This window comes from Haliotis rubra, unplaced genomic scaffold (genome assembly GCF_003918875.1).
Source record: "Haliotis rubra isolate DU_JTF1 unplaced genomic scaffold, ASM391887v1 Scf800, whole genome shotgun sequence".
Lineage (NCBI taxonomy): Eukaryota > Metazoa > Mollusca > Gastropoda > Lepetellida > Haliotidae > Haliotis > Haliotis rubra.
This window is the reverse complement of record NW_025767525.1, coordinates 160,286-177,704: the sequence shown is the minus strand read 5'-3', so window position 1 is coordinate 177,704 and position 17,419 is coordinate 160,286. Positions and strand designations below refer to the sequence as shown.

The 17,419-nt window shown below is 42.1% G+C and overlaps 2 protein-coding genes and 1 long non-coding RNA gene across 3 annotated transcripts; all 3 read right to left on the bottom strand.

Annotated features, from left to right (window-relative positions):
- Positions 1-1,712: 1,712 nt before the first annotated feature.
- On the bottom strand, positions 1,713-7,206 carry LOC124261622. Its single transcript, XR_006894375.1, has 4 exons — positions 7,017-7,206; positions 6,279-6,445; positions 4,428-4,553; positions 1,713-1,843 (listed from the first exon to the last, which is right to left on the bottom strand). It is a non-coding gene; the product is annotated as an uncharacterized LOC124261622 (long non-coding RNA).
- Positions 7,207-11,000: 3,794 nt separating this feature from the next.
- On the bottom strand, positions 11,001-11,738 carry LOC124261609 (antho-RFamide neuropeptides type 1-like). Its single transcript, XM_046695948.1, has one exon. It carries the CDS (start codon positions 11,736-11,738, stop codon positions 11,001-11,003), a length of 738 nt encoding a protein of 245 aa, XP_046551904.1.
- A 732-nt stretch (positions 11,739-12,470) lies between these two features.
- LOC124261627 (nidogen-2-like) lies at positions 12,471-16,281 on the bottom strand. Its single transcript, XM_046695965.1, has 4 exons — positions 15,988-16,281; positions 15,014-15,149; positions 14,269-14,397; positions 12,471-12,601 (listed from the first exon to the last, which is right to left on the bottom strand). The coding sequence occupies exons 1-4, from the start codon at positions 16,192-16,194 to the stop codon at positions 12,519-12,521; spliced, it is 555 nt and encodes a 184-aa protein (XP_046551921.1). The 5' UTR covers positions 16,195-16,281; the 3' UTR covers positions 12,471-12,518.
- Positions 16,282-17,419: the final 1,138 nt, after the last annotated feature.

Below are 17,419 nucleotides of genomic sequence, written 5' to 3'. Positions count from 1 at the left end.
CTACTAATGGCCGAAACTTTACACAACGAATTGCTGTAGATATCACCGTTTCCAGTACATAACGATATTTTGACTACATTGCATGGCAAAACCGTGTCTTCTCAGACTTGTAGTATAGAACAAACGACGGGCCAGAGTTCGTTTAGAAAACTGTCCCTCTTCATGAGACGCTGGAGACAACTTGAACAAATTGAGTCATTCATGTTACAGACCAAACACATTATGTTACATACTGAAAACAGTGAATAAATATTTAATTCTGTAAACTAGATTTCTAACAAAGTCGCTAAAACGTCAGAATATTTGCAGCTAGAAGGTTTCGTTTTAGTGGCCTACAGTATTCTACGCGTAAACTGATTAGATAAGCCAAACATGCTAGAACTCTGACAGCTGGTCATTATACACGTCTCTGTCAGTACATTGCATATTCGCTGTATCACGCAACAAATGCATGTGTCCACTTCTAAAACTGACCCTGAGTGAGCAACAATGTGCTTGTGTGCTAAGGGTACACAGCTATGTGACTAGCTTCTACGCACATGCCCATGCAGTGACCACACGGTCGTAGATAAACGTATTGGTCGAAGTATAAAAACATGACCTAGTCAACCAAAATATACTGTCGAAAGAAAGAAACGCGACGGTAAGCAATGAAGCAGGCGTGGCAGAGCGACTGTTGTTTTAGGGCGCATTTATCAATATTTCTGAGTATGGGCCTAACGCAGTCACAGGATGCAACAGTTTAACAATAATACTATAACAGCACAATATGACAAGGATATATGTGATCGCACGTGGGCGGTAGAACGCCAATATATTTCTCAAAAATTCTAAAATGAGATTATTACACTTTTGGCAACTTGTTCATTGCCCCATTATAAATTCCACATGGCGCGAAATGAGACTGCATATCACACTAAATGACACACCACTGTCCATATGACGCGATCCAGATTGAGATTTTCTTAGTTTTGTTTGGGGGGCGGTGGGGTAGCCGAGTGGTTAAAACGTTGGCTCGTCACGCCGAAGATCCAAAGGTTCGAATCCCCACAGGGGTACAATATGTGGAGCCCATTTCTGGTGTCCCCCGCCGTGATGTTGCTGGAATATTGCTAAAAGCGGCGTAAAACCAAACTCAGTCAGTAGTTTTGCTTGGAGGACTGTCTTTTTCAAAGAAGATTTCATGCATAGCTCATTTCCACGTTGTTTGGGAACATGAAACAGCAGGTCAATCCAAACTAACGCTATTGTTATTATGTATTTTTCTACAAAAAGACAGCATTATATCACATTGGCTTCGTTCACGAAGCAGCCATATGTTCATGTAGAGTACTTGTCATTGAACAACCCGGATGAAGCAGAAGAGAACATAGAGTAACGTCCCTTTGTCAAGTGAACTCCCGTATTCCTGGGTTTCTCTCCAGAGTAACGTCCCTTTGTAAAGTGAGCTCCCGCATTGCTGGGTTTCTCTCCAGAGTAACGTCCCATTGTAAAGTGAGCTCCCGTATTGCTGGGTTTCTCTACGAAGCAGGATCCGGAACAACGGAATTCAGCTGGATGCATGGAATCGAGGAAACGATTGTTACTAACACATCCTCAGTTCGAACCAAAATCGGAACACATGAAGAGATATTGAAGTTCACGACATTACTGCTTATACAGCTTAATGTAAATTGACTTTTTCAAAACGATATAGTTTGTATGAATATGTGTGGAATAAAGATGTGTTTATTTCTGTGAAGTACACGAAGGTTGCGCGGCTAGTCTGGAGGACAGTCAACATGGCCATGGATCTTGCCGGTTTGTATGTCCCCAGTGGTGGAGTTCACACAGAAACAGAGACCTGAAACACAAGTTGTGAAATTGTTACTATCATTGATGATGCTGCTGCTGCTGCTGATTTCATTTTTCATAGATGATTCTTTGTTGAGTACAGATATCATAAAAATACATCACATACACATAAGAACTGGTCACATTACCAATAAAATGAACACTTCTTGCATCAGTAATTGATCTCTTAAGCACAACACATTAGTGCCCAATACACGGTTAGTTTGACACCCGGTGTCTACGTACATCACCACAGTATTGGTTTCTCAGGTGCTTTCTCTGATTTTGCTATGGAAATTGTGTCCGGGATGTGGTGTGTGTTGAATTTTATGATGATATAGTGATAAATCATTATGATATTATACTCCAATTCAATACTTTTGTTAATCAAAAGCAATCTAGAATGTTAGTTTAAAAGGCCTGTATCAAAGAATTTCTAATTCCAGACATAAAGTATAACCGTGTTGTTACGCCCTATATTACGTCAACAGTGGTGTCTGTGTTACGTCAACAGTGGTGTCTGTGTTACGTCAACAGTGTTGTCTGTGTTACGTCAACAGTGGTGTCTGTGTTACGTCAACAGTGGTGTCTGTGTGACGTCAACAGTGTTGTCTGTGTTACGTCAACAGTGGTGTCTGTGTTACGTCAACAGTGGTGTCTGTGTTACGTCAACAGTGGTGTCTGTGTTACGTCAACAGTGGTGTCTGTGTTACGTCAACAGTGGTGTCTGTGTTACGTCAACAGTGGTGTCTGTGTTACGTCAACAGTGGTGTCTGTGTTACGTCAACAGTGTTGTCTGTGTTACGTCAACAGTGGTGTCTGTGTTACGTCAACAGTGGTGTCTGTGTTACGTCAACAGTGGTGTCTGTTTTACGTCAACAGTGGTGTCTGTGTTACGTCAAAGTGGTGTCTGTGTTACGTCAACAGTGGTGTCTTTGTTACGTCAACAGTGGTGTCTGTGTTACGTCAACATTGGTGTCTGTGTTACATCAACAGTGTTGTCTGTGTTACGCCAGCAGTGGTGTCTGTTTTACGTCAACAGTGGTGTCTGTGTTACGTCAACAGTGGTGTCTGTGTTACGTCAACAGTGGTGTCTGTGTTACGTCAACAGTGGTGTCTGTGTTACGTCAACAGTGGTGTCTGTGTTACGTCAACAGTGGTGTCTGTGTTACGTCAACAGTGGTGTCTGTGTTACGTCAACAGTGGTGTCTGTTTTACGTCAACAGTTGTGTCTGTGTTACGTCAACAGTGGTGTCTGTGTTACGTCAACAGTGGTGTCTTTGTTACGTCAACAGTGGTGTCTGTGTTACGTCAACAGTGGTGTCTGTGTTACGTCAACAGTGTTGTCTGTGTTACGTCAACAGTGGTGTCTGTGTTACGTCAACAGTGGTGTCTGTGTTACGTCAACAGTGGTGTCTGTGTTACGTCAACAGTGGTGTCTGTGTTACGTCAAAAGTGGTGTCTGTGTTACGTCAACAGTGGTGTCTGTGTTACGTCAACAGTGGTGTCTGTGTTACGTCAACATTGGTGTCTGTGTTACATCAACAGTGTTGTCTGTGTTACGCCAGCAGTGGTGTCTTCATTACGCCTACCACAATGTTGTCTGTGTTACGTCTACAATGTTGTCTGTGTTACGTCAACAGTGGTGTCTGTTTTACGTCAACAGTGTTGTCTGTGTTACGTCACAGTGGTGTCTGTGTTACGTCAACAGTGGTCTGTGTTACGGTAACAGTGTCGTCTGTGTAACGTCCTCAGTGGTGTCTGTGTTACGGCAACAGTGTTGTCTGTGTTACGCCAGCAGTGGTGTCTTTGTTACGCCTACAACAGTGTTGTCTGTGTTACGTCTACAATGTTGTCTGTGTTACGTGGACAGTGGTGTCTGTGTTACGTCCACAATGTTGTCTGTGTTACGTTAACAGTGGTGTCTGTGTTACGTCCACAATGTTGTATGTGTTACGTACATAATATTGTCTGTTACGTCAACAATGATGTGTGTGTTACGTCCGCAGTGTTGTCTTTGTTACGTCCACAATGGTGTCTGTGTTACGTGAACAGTAGTGTCTGTGTTACGTCCACAATGTTGTCTGTGTTACGTTAATAGTGGTGTCTGTGTTACGTCCACAATTGGTATTTTCCTTATTTTAAGATTCATTATGACATGTAAGCCTCTTCTTCATGTTGCTTTAATTACAACCATCTTGAAAATAAATATCTTATATCCTACGGATGTATTTCGGAATCATGGTGACATGTGTAAATACTTTTATTTCAGACAAGGGCGGTTGGGTAGCCTAGTGATTAAAGCGTTTGCTCGTCACGGCGAAGACCCGGGTTCGAATCCCTACATGGGTGCAATGTGTGAATCTCATTTCTGGCATCCCCCGACGTGATATTGCTGGAATATTGCTAAAAGCGGCTTAAAACTAAACTCACTCACTCATTTCAGACAAAAGATTAAATCCAGTAATTGATGATGGAACAGGAATTATAATAAAATGTTAGTTATCGCGTGAAGGCCACAATGGCAGGATGAACTGCGTGCTTGGCCACAGCTGTTTGATAACAAACTATACCATCTGTCACTGTTGTCTTACCCCCGATGTCGCACTGCATGGGTCGGAAGTTACCATCAGTATCACAGTCTGCTTGCCACTGGGTTGTCCCATATTGCATGGACATCATCTGCGAGTACGCCAAGTGCTGGCATTTGGTCTCAGATCCTAAAACGTCAGGTGATAGTTTAAAAAATAGTCCAGCACAAAAAGTAGTCCACCAAAAAAGTAGTCAAACACAAAAAGTAGTCCACACAAAGGTAGTCGAGCACAGGAAAAAGTAGTCCAACACAAACAGAAGTCGAGCACTGAAAAGTAGTCCAACACAAACAGAAGTCGAGCACAGAAAAGTAGTCCAACACAAAGGTAGTCGAGCACAGAAAAGTAGTCCAACACAATGTATAGTCGAGCACAAAAAGTAGTCCAACACAAAGGTATAGTCGAACACAGAAAAGTAGTCGAACAGTAGGGTATAGTCGAGCACAGAAAAGTAGTCCAACACAAAGGTATAGTCGAGCACAGAAAGTAGTCCAACAGAAGTGTATAGTCGAGCACAGAAAAGTAGTCCAATACAAAGGTAGTCGAGCACAAAAAGTAGTCAAACACAAAGGTATAGTCGAGCACAAAAAGTAGTCCAACACAAAGGTATAGTCGAGCACAGAAAAGTAATCGAACCCAAAAGGATGAAGGAGTAAGCATATAACTCCAAAACGTTGTGTTCCTCATAATATAGAAGTTGACATCCACTGATGTTACGGTTAATAAATTACCGTGACAAAAGGTTCAAAAGTCCCCTTTGAACCAGCAAAATAGAACACAAACAAGTCTAAAATATTCAATAATATATTGAGCAAACAATGAGCAAATTACAATGAATGACAATACATATATCTAGTAAATGCAATTGAGTCAAAAATCTAAAATATTGGGTCACAAAATTAAAACATTAACTCGCCAGAGTCTTGACATTTACAGTGAGAGCAGATATACTGATTGAAGGTAGATGATAATGGCAGCAGGCAAGCAGGGTCAATCTTGAAATGTTGAACAACGATGGGAGACAGATGTGTATAAATCCAGTCATGTGAAAAGTCCGTGTCACAACACAACAACCAGCCTTTATATAGCTCACAGTTCTCGAGCATTCTAGCAAAGCTAGGCTGTATCATTATCCACTCAGAACTTTATAGAAATCCGTCGAAATCGGTGGAAAACTCCACGGCATGATGAAAGCCGTAAATAAACAAGATTGCCAAGGGAGGCAACTCTGAAGCGCTATCAAAAAGGCGTGCCGCTAAAAATACTATTGCCATTGAACATATATGATGCGAGATTTGACCATAAAACCCACACTCAAAACTTTAAACATTGCGACCCATAATAATTATCACTTAATCAATGTGATTTTACAAATTACAAATTACAAAAAACACTCTCTCTTAACACTGACCACCGTTATTACAAAAGAAATCACTGGATTGCTAAGTCAATCCCGATTATTTACGGACCGCAGTCATATACATGTATATGTAGTTATAACGTGAGTTCCAAAACCTAGCAAAATTAGAAATTCATAAAGAAATTGGAAAACATTTTAATCGATATTTCTTACAGTCCTTACAACGTGCATCTGTACATGAACGCACGTCTTTCACACCGTAAACCTTTCACATGTAATTTGGGGTCAGGGGGGCCAGTATAGTGGTTAAAAAAGAACTGGATCCTGATCCCCTATACGGGTGCAATGTGTGGAGCACATTTCCGGTGCCCCCCAATAGTGATATTTGCTGGAATATTGCTAAAATGGGCATACCACCATAGTCACTTACTCACTCATGCATCTTGTGATACGACGACTAGAAAAAAAAAAGTTCATATTTGAATTTTGCTTACCGTCAAAGACAAAACGTTTGCTTTGTGTGTCTTTCACGCATTTGCCTTTCCCAAACAGATCCAGGAAGGCACTACCGACGGAGTCGCACACGAGACCCGTGTCACACTGGTCGTGCGGGGAGCGGCCCCGTCAACAGGGAGGACTTCTGGCATAAGTCTCCTTCTACCTAGATCAGGAAACATGTATATCATGAGTGGCATCAGAATAGTTGTTGTTATTGACAATTCATTCATCATTAAAGCAGCACAAGTTCTGTTGTGACCAGTGAAGATCTGGGTTAGAATTGTTCTTCAGCAACCCATGCTTGTCGTGAGCGGCGACTAACGATCAGGTGCTCAGGCTCACTGACTTGGTTGACACATGTCTTCATATGTTGCGTAGATCGATGCTCAAGCTGTTGATCCCTGGATTGTCTGGTCCAGACTCGATTATTTACAGAATGGCCCCATATAGCTGGAATATTGCTGAGAGCTGAGTTTTTACCACCGAAAGTACAATATTATTCAGTGTCATGGTTTGAATTCGTGATAAAAAACACACCTAAACGTCACCTCGAGTTAAACACACCTCACTTGGGTAGCCCAGTGGTTGAAGCGTTTGCTCGTAACGCCGAAGACCCGGGTTCGATTCCCCACATGGGTACAAAATGAGATGCTTATTTCTGGTGTCCCCCGTCGTGACATTGATGAAATATTGATAAAAGCGGCGTAAAACAAAACTCACTCAGTCACACTCACCTTGGCACAGGTGTCTGTACAGCCACAGAAGCCCCCTCCCTCGATGACGGACCCCGGGCAAGTGAGGGGCGTCTTCTCTACCCCATCACACATGTCAGGGGTACAAACAATAGCCCCCGCCGTCACGACGGCTGCCAGGAACGCTGCTAGACGGATCATCGTGTCAAAATACTGGACCATGTGCCCGACTTGTCTTTTATAAAGCAAGATACAGGCAGAGCAAGGAAGAAAATAGGCTTTCGGCTTATCACTTTGATTCAATTCTTTGTTAACATCTCAATGTTTTAATATTTGTTTTAACTTCGCAGAATTATTACAACAACATGTGTATTTGTTTCTTTGTTTGCTTGCTCTTTTACGCCACTGTTCAATTTGTATTGCGGCGACCTGTAAATAAGCTTTCGACCAGATAATCCAGTGACTAACAAAATGACCAGCGATCTAAGCAAATAAGACGCGATGACATGCACCAACCAGTAGGTAAGCCTTAAAACGTTATTCCGTTAGCCGTCTCTTATAACAACCATGGGTTGAAAAACAGTTGTAACTCGGACCTTAATGGGGAACAAGCTTAGTGACGACGATCTGTATAAAAGCTGATCCCAAACCACGTGAACCCGTGAAAGACGTCGATCAAATCGCGAAACCTTTTGAAACTAATCCCAAGTTCGAATCAAGCTATTGGCACTGGTAGAGGCACTCACAGCCTTGTCATTCAAAAGCCTATGCGAACACTGTTTCAACCAGTCCTCATTTGGTCATTACATGACCTTCATACCTCAGTACTTACTCTACATCGACAGGCATTGCCACCAAACTGGGCCTCCTTTCACAAAGCAAGGGGGTCGTAAGTCACTGAGGTAACTTTAGTGCAATGTTAAAGAATGGGAGTTAAGGTTAACCTTAGTAAAGGTTGCTTCATGAAAGGAGCCCCTGGTCGCTGAGCCCCAACATAGGTTAGTGGTGGAATCGGAATGAGGGGTGGGGGTTGGGGAAGAGTCTCGATCTTCGTTAAACGCGGTATCGACAACAAACAAGAGACAGCATGTCATTCAGATTACTCTGTACTTATATGTAGTTTTTTTCCTTTGCTGTTTTGGATGGTGTATTAGCCTAGTGGTTAATGCGCTCGCTCGTCACGCCCCAATCCGGGTTCCTCTCCTCACATGGGTACAGTATGTGAATTTCTGTTGTCCCCCGACGTGATATTGCTGGAATATTGCTAAAAGCCACGTCAAAACATCCTCACTCACTCTTTGTTGTTTAACGAAACACGCAGCATTCCTTATTTCCAGATACATGACGGCTGTCTGTAAACGATGTGACCAGACAATCCAGTGATTGACATCATGAGCAACGATGTACGCAATCAGGATACGATGACATGCATCAACCAAGTCACCAACTGATCCCGTTCGTCGCCACTTACACCAAGTATTGGTTGCTCAAGGCCAGTTGTAATCATGAGGGGCGGTGAGGTAGCCTAGGAGTTAAAGCGTTCGCTCACCATGCCGAATACCCGGGTTCCATTCCCCACATGGGTACAATGTGTGAGCCCATTTCTGTTGTCCCCAGCCCTGATATTGCTGGGATATTGCTAAAAGCGGCGTAAAACACAATTCATTCATCCACTGTAATCCTGATCTTTTTGGATGTGATAAGTAATGATATACAACAATGTGAATTGCACGCAATATCATATTGTGAGCTACGAAGCGATGTCTTTCGAATTAATAGCAGTAGAGCTTATGCGTCAGTATGATTTCACCTACTAATGGCCGAAACTTTACACAACGAATTGCTGTAGATATCACCGTTTCCAGTACATAACGATATGTGTCCTAAATTGCATGGTAAAACCGTATCTTCTCAGACTTGAAGAATAGAACAAACGACGGTGTAGAGTTCGTTTAGAAAACTGTCCCTCTTCATGAGACGCTGGAGACAACTTGAACAAATTGAGTCATTTATGTTACAAACCAAACACATTATGTCACATACTGAATACAGTGAATAAATATTTAATTCTGTAAACTAGATTTCTAACAAAGTCGCTAAAACGTCAGAATATTTGCAGCTAGAAGGTTTCGTTTTAGTGGCCTACAGTATTCTACGCGTAAACTGATTAGATAAGCCAAACATGCTAGAACTCTGACAGCTGGTCATTATACACGTCTCTGTCAGCAGATTGCATATTCGCTGCATCACGCAACAAATGCATATGTTCACTTCTAAAACTGACCCTGAGTGTGCTACAATGTGCTTGTGTGCTTAGGGTACACAGCTATGTGACTAGCTTCTACGCACATGCGGTGGACAGTTTACAATGAACACACGGTCGTAGATAAACGTATTGGTCGAAGTATAAAAACCATGACCTAGTCAACCAAAATATACTGTCGAAAGAAAGAAACGCGACGGTAAGCAATGAAGCAGGCGTGGCAGAGCGACTGTTGTTTTAGGACGCATTTATCAATATTTCTGAGTATGGGCCTAACGCAGTCACAGGAAGCAACAGTTTAACAATAATACAATAACAGCATAATAAGACAAGGATATATGTGATCGCACGTGGGCGGTAGAACGCCAAAATATTTCTCAAAAATTCTAAAATGAGATTATTACACTTTTGGTAACTGGTTCATTGCCCCATTATAAATTCCACATGGCGCGAAATGAGACACTGCATATCACACTAAATGACACACCACTGTCTATATGACGCGATCGGGATTGAGATTTTCTTAGTTTTGCTTGGAGGACCGTCTTTTTCAAAGTGGATTTCATGCATAGCTCATTTCCGCATTGTTTGGGAACATGAAACAGCAGGTCAGTCCAAACTAACGCTATTGTTATTATGTATTTTTCTACAAGAAGACAGCATTATATCACATTGGCTTCGTTCACGAAGCAGCCATATGTTCATGTAGAATACTTTTCATTGAACAATCCGGATGAAGCAGAAGAGAACATAGAGTAACGTCCCTTTGTAAAGTGAACTCCCGTATTGCTATGTTTCTCTCCAGAGTAACGTCCCTTTGTAAAGTGAACTCCTGTATTGCTGGGTTTCTCTACAGAGTAACGTCCCTTTGTAAAGTGTACTCCCGTATTGCTGGGTTTCTCTCCAGAGTAACGTCCCTTTGTAAACTGAGCTCCCGTATTGCTGGGTTTCTCCCCAGAGTAACGTCCCTTTGTAAAGTGAGCTCCCGTATTGCTGGGTTTCTCCCCAGAGTAACGTCCCTTTGTTAAGTGAGCTCCCGTATTGTTGGGTTTCTCTACAGAGTAAGATCCCTTTGTAAAGTGAGCTCCCGTATTGCTGGGTTTCTCTCCAGAGTAACGTCCCATTGTAAAGTGAGCTCCCGTATTGCTGGGTTACTCTACAGAGTAACGTCCCTTTGTAAAGTGAGCTCCCTTATTGCTGGGTTTCTCTCCAGAGTAACGTCCCATTGTAAAGTGAGCTCCCGTATTGCTGGGTGTCTCTCCAGAGTAACGTCCCTTAGTAAACTGAGCTCCCTTATTGCTGGGTTTCTCTCCAGAGTAACGTCCCTTTGTAAAGTGAGCTTCCGTATTGCTGGGTTTCTCTACAGAGTAACGTCCCTTTGTAAAGTGAACTCCTGTATTGCTGGGTTTCTCTCCAGAGTAACGTCCCTTTGTAAAGTGAGCTCCCGTATTGCTGGGTTTCTCTACAGAGTAGCGTCCCTTTGTAAAGTGAACTCCCGTATTGCTGGGTTTCTCTCCAGAGTAACGTCCCTTTGTAAACTGAGCTCCCGTATTGCTGGGTTTCTCCCCAGAGTAACGTCCCTTTGTAAAGTGAGCTCCCGTATTGCTGGGTTTCTCCCCAGAGTAACGTCCCTTTGTAAAGTGAGCTCCCGTATTGCTGGGTTTCTCTACAGAGTAAGGTCCCTTTGTAAAGTGAGCTCCCGTATTGCTGGGTTTCTCTCCAGAGTAACGTCCCATTGTAAAGTGAGCTCCCGTATTGCTGGGTTACTCCCCATAGTAACGTCCCTTTGTAAAGTGAGCTCCCGCATTGCTGGGTTTCTCTACAGAGTAACCTCCCTTTGTAAAGTGAGCTCCCGTATTGCTGGGTTTCTCTACAGAGTAAGGTCCCTTTGTAAAGTGAGCTCCCGTATTGCTGGGTTTCTCTCCAGAGTAACGTCCCTTTGTAAAGTGAGCTCCCGTATTGCTGGGTTTCTCTACAGAGTAACGTCCCTTTGTAACGTGAGCTCCCGTATTGCTGGGTTTCTCTTCAGAGTAACGTCCCTTTGTAAAGTGAGCTCCCGTATTGCTGGGTTTCTCTCCAGAGTAACGTCCCTTAGTAAAATGAGCTCCCGTATTGCTGGGTTTCTCTCCAGAGTAACGTCCCTTTGTAAAGTGAGCTTCCGTATTGCTGGGTTTCTCCCCAGAGTAACGTCCCTTTGTAAAGTGAACTCCTGTATTGCTGGGTTTCTCCCCAGAGTAACGTCCCTTTGTAAAGTGTACTCCCGTATTGCTGGGTTTCTCTCCAGAGTAACGTCCCTTTGTAAAGTGAGCTCCCGTATTGTTGGGTTTCTCTCCGGAGTAAGGTCCCTTTGTAAAGTGAGCTCCCGTATTGCTGGGTTTCTCTACAGAGTAACGTCCCTTTGTAAAGTGAGCTCCCGTATTGCTGGGTTTCTCTACAGAGTAAGGTCCCTTTGTAAAGTGTACTCCCGTATTGCAGGGTTTCTCTCCAGAGTAACGTCCCATTGTAAAGTGAGCTTCCGTATTGCTGGGTTTCTATACAGAGTAACGTCCCTTTGTAAAGTGAGCTCCCGTATTGCTGGGTTTCTCTACAGAGTAACGTCCCATTGTAAAGTGAGCTCCCGTATTGCTGGGTATCTCTCCAGAGTGACGTCCCTTTGTAAAGTGAGCTCCCGTATTGCTGGGTTTCTCTACAGAGTAACGTCCCATTGTAAACTGAGATCCCGTATTGCTGGGTTGCTCTACAGAGCAACGTCCCTTTGTAAACTGAGCTCCCGTATTGCTGGGTTTCTCTACAGAGTAACGTCCCTTTGTAAACTGAGCTCCCGTATTGCTGGGTTTCTCTACAGAGTAACGTCCCTTTGTAAAGTGAGCTCCCGTATTGCTGGGTGTCTCTCCAGAGTAACGTCCCATTGTCAAGTGAGCTCCCGTATTGCTGGGTTTCTTTGCAGAGTAACGTCCCTTTGTAAAGTGAGCTCCCGTATTGCTAGGTTTCTCTTCAGAGTAACGTCCCATTGTAAATTGAGCTCCCGTATTGCTGGGTTTCTCTACAAAACAGGATCCGGAACAACGGAATTCAGCTGGATGCATGGAATCGAGGAAACGATTGTGACTAACATCCTCAGTTTGAACCAAAATCGGAACACATGAAGAGATATTGAAGTTCACGACATTACTGCTTATACAGCTTAATGTAAATTGACTTTTTCAAAACGATATAATTTGTATGAATATGTGTGGAATAAAGATGTGTTTATTTCTGTGAAGTACACGAAGGTTGCGCGGCTAGTCTGGAGGACAGTCGACATGGCCATGGATCATGCCGGTTTGTATGTCTCCAGTGGTGGAGTTCACACAGAAACAGAAACCTGAAACACAAGTTGTCAAATTGTTACTATCATTGATGATGCTGATGACGATGATGATGCTGCTGCTGCTGATTTCATTTTTCATAGATGATTCTTTGTTGAGTACAGATATCATAAAAATACATCACATACACATAAGAACTGGTCACATTACCAATAAAATGAACACTTCTTGTATCAGTAATTGATCTCTTAAGCACAACACATCAGTGCCCAATACACGGTTAGTTTGACACCCGGTGTCTACGTACATCACCCCAGTATCGGTTTCTCAGGTGCTTTCTCTGATTTTGCTATGGAAATTGCGTCGGGGAATGTGGTGTGTGTGGAATTTTATCATGATATTGTGATAAATCATTATTATGATATTACTCAATACTTTTGTTAATCAAAAGCAATCTAGAAAGTTAGTTTAAAAGGCCTGTATCAAAGAATTTCTAATTCCAGACATAAAGTGTAACCGTGTTGTTACGTCATACATTACGTCAACAGTGGTGTCTGTGTTACGTCCACAATGGTGTCTGTGTTACGTCAACAATGTTGTCTGTGTTACGTCCACAATGTTGTCTGTGTTCCGTCCGCAGTGTTGTCGTTGTTACGTCCACAATGGTGTTTGTGTTTCGTGAACAGTGGTGTTTGTGTTACGTCAACAGTGGTGTCTGTGTAACGTCCACAATGTTGTCTGTGTTACGTCAACAGTGGTGTCTGTGTTACGTCAACAGTGGTGTCTGTGTAACGTCCACAATGTTGTCTGTGTTACGTCAACAGTGGTGTCTGTGTTACGTCAACAGTGGTGTCTGTGTAACGTCCACAATGGTGTTTGTGTTTCGTGAACAGTGGTGTTTGTGTTACGTCAACAGTGGTGTCTGTGTTACGTCCACAATGGTGTCTGTTGTTACATCAACAGTGGTGTCTGTGTTACGTCCACAATGTTGTCTGTGTTCCGTCCGCAGTGTTGTCGTTGTTACGTCCACAATGGTGTTTGTGTTTCGTGAACAGTGGTGTTTGTGTTACGTCAACAGTGGTGTCTGTGTAACGTCCACAATGTTGTCTGTGTTACGTCCACACTGATGTCTGTGTTACGTCCACAATGATGTCTGTGTTACGTCCACAATGTTGTCTGTGTTACTTCCACAATGTTGTCTGTTACGTCAATAGTGGTGTCTGTGTTACGTCCACAATGATGTCTGTGTTACGTCAGCAATGTTATCTGTTACGTCAATAGCAGTGTCTGTGTTACGTCAACAGTGGTGTCTGTGTTACGTTCACAATGTTGTCTGTGTTACGTCCACAATGTTGTCAGTGTTACGTCCACAATGTTGTCTGTGCTACGTCCACAATGTTGTCTGTTACGTCAAGAATGGTGTCTGTGTTACGTCAACACTGATATTTTCCGTATTTTAGGATGCATTTTGACATATAAGCCTCGTGTTAATGTTGCTTAAATGACAGCCATCTTGATAATATATATCTTATATCCCACGGTTATATTTCGGAAATCGTGGTGACTTTCATTCAGATAAAAGATGAAATCCAGTAATTTATAATGTAACAGGAACACTCATAAAATGTTAGTTATCACGTGAATGCCACAATGGCAGGATGAACTGCGTGCTTGACCACAGCTGTTTAATAACAAACCATACCATCTTTCACTGTTGTCTTACCCGAGAAGTTGCATTGCAATGGCGTGAAGTTACCATCGGCATCACAGGCTGGCGTCCACTTGCTGGGCCAATTTCGCATGGTCATCATCTGCACGTAGGCCATGCGCTCACATTTGGTCATCGCAGATCCTAAAAGGTCAGGTGATAGTTTAAGATAAGCAGCGCCCGATGTCGCACAAGTGTGGAGAAGAATATGAATACTTCAGAAACCCACAAACACTGATAAACAATATTCTGACGTCACAGATGAAAGGAGAAGAATATGAATACTTCAGAAACCCACAAACACTGATAAACAATATTCTGACGTCACAGATGAAAGGAGAAGAATATGAATACTTCAGAAACCACAAACACTGATAAACAATTTCTGACGTCACAGATGAAAGGAGAAGAATATGAATACTTCAGAAACCCACAAACACTGATAAACAATATTCTGACGTCACAGATGAAAGGAGAAGATTATGAATACTTCAGAAACCAAAAAAACACTGATAAACAATATTCTGACGTCACAGATGAAAGGAGAAGAATATGAATACTTCAGAAAACCACAAACACTGATAAACAATTTCTGACGTCACAGATGAAAGGAGAAGAATATGAATACTTCAGATAATCACATGCACTATCACCAAAGTTCCCCTCCTAAAGGGACAATTTCTGCGTTAAAATCCTTCATTTCTTCATTTCACCTTACACCATGTGTACAATAAAACGGAGATCCCAACGCTCAACCTACTCTTTAACGTGTCCTTGACACAGGTACCCGCACCATAAACCCCAATGTGTTCCTCCTTGCAGAACAACCCTGTGTCACATGACCCCACAGGTATAATACCGTTCTCGTAACGGGCCTGACACACCTCTCCCTCAGCCTGAATGTAGAAGTGAGTGAGTGTTTAGCAAATTGAAAGATATGGAAACATCTTGAAAAAGACTCCAAGAGCAGGCTTCTGAAAATAGAAATTTTGTCGACATTAAGAATACTTAAAATTGTAAACATTCAAGCCAATCCTTTGAATGTTTGACAATCCACATTGTAATACTACCACTTGTCTCTGTGTAAACAGTGGTAGTCTTTGGGATTTTGGTTGATCATTGTATGGATATTTATTAGGGGTGGGTATTGCAGGGAATTTTCGTATTGCGATATATTGCGATGCGAAAGCATGTATTGCGATATGTATTGCAATATATTGCAAGAATTATTTTTAACAAAAAAACCTACTTATAGTCGAGTTAATGATTGATTTGTAAAGCAAGAACACAACAAAATCACAATGCTTGATTAGGCTTTAAAAAAACTTTTAATCATGGCAAAATATAAATGTAAATAATGTTTGTCACAAATGAAACAAGGAAAGGAACAATTTAAAAAAAGGAAATATCCGAAGATTTCCGAATGCATGTCAAAATACCGGTTTTCGAACAGCGTATCGCAATATGTACCGTTTTCATGTCTGAAGCGGCAAATAACGGTAAACCGGTTATATTGCGCAGCCCTAATATTTATACAGCTTTGAAATCCAGTAAAAAAGGGAAGTGGGCATGTATTAATATTTTTTTCAAGTACATAAAAGCTGTTACAATGTTTGGTTGAGATTAATCCGTCAGTCGCATAATACACACATCAAAACGTTGCGGAAAAGATGGACATGTAACAGAGAACAAATACCTTGGCACAGATGTCAACATGTAACAGAGAACAAATACCTTGGCACAGATGTCAACACACCCACAGAATCCTCCCCCCTTGACTATGGAACCAGTGCACTTGAGGGGAACTTGCTTCACATAGGCGCACAACCCAGGAATACATATAATGGCATTTGCTGCCCCCCAAAATACCACTAAAACAGCAAACTGGAGCATGGCGTCTTGTCCCACTCGTCTCATGGCGTCTTGTCCCGCTCGTCTCATGGCGTCTTGTCCCACTCGTCTCTTGAGTTCTGTGGTAATCTTATCTGAAGTTGGCGATGTTTGTTTATCACATTCACTGCATGTGACAAAGTGTCGTTCTTTTCGATTTCTTTCTGAGTAAGATAGGTAGGTTTGTAGCCAACTGGATAAAGCCTCTTATCGCCTCGTCTCAGTGCTAGTAGCTGACCTAACCCCTAAGCGTTCGTTCGCTAATTAAAAGATTGCATCGTGCAGTTCAGTAATATCAGTATGTGGATTCTTTGTTCGAAATCATCAATGTTTAACTTAGTACCAAGGAACCAAGCAGTTCTGGACAATAGGCGGGACTTTTTGTAGCGAATGGACCTCAGTATCGGGCTTTTGACGCTTAATATTGAATTTAGATCTGGAAAACCATGGCAAAACATTGACGTTTTAATAATAAAGTAAGTCAAAGTGCAGTTCCTTCGAATGTTTCATTGAAAAAAACCCAAAATCAGCATTCTTAATATCTCCGATGCGTTTTTATACTTCTCATCAAAAGTGTAAACTCACTAGTGTAAATATAGGCACTTACTCTAGGCAACTGTTCTGAAATAAATGTTTCAAAATATGCCACACTGTTTAAAGGAACTGTTTACACGTGAACTGATGTATTGTAAAACAAATTCGTAACGTTGAAAAGATTATTGTCATGAGTATACAGTAAATGATAAAAATCAGTGACAATTGGCGATTTCGTAACAAAACTTTACACCACAACGCAGCTGTTCACATGCACGATATTTGCACATGCCTTTCAGCAATTTGATGCATGATCCTCGTGCAATTCATCTGCATAAAGTTTGCAGTTGGTTCGCCCAAGTTAGTGGAGAAATCAATCTTCGATGTAACCATATATATACTGAACACCAAAAGAAACGCAAATCTCGCTTTTTGTCAAGTTTGTGAATAGAAGACAACCAAAATCATGTCCTATCATTTATTCTATAGACAACACTGTCAATTTAACAGCTGAAAGTTGCTGTTGACATTGAATTGCAATAAGTTCAAATTGATCACAGTCCGTCAAATGGAGATACCCCTGAACGGTAAAAGGGACAGTCTCTTTAGTCGCGTGTTTGGCCACCTTGAGCTTGCACACAGGCCTTGCAATGTGGCCTCACTGAGTTCATTAGAGTCTGAAAGAATGCCTGAGGCAATTGGTTCCGCTCAAACTCCAATCTCTATTCCAACTGTGCAAGTG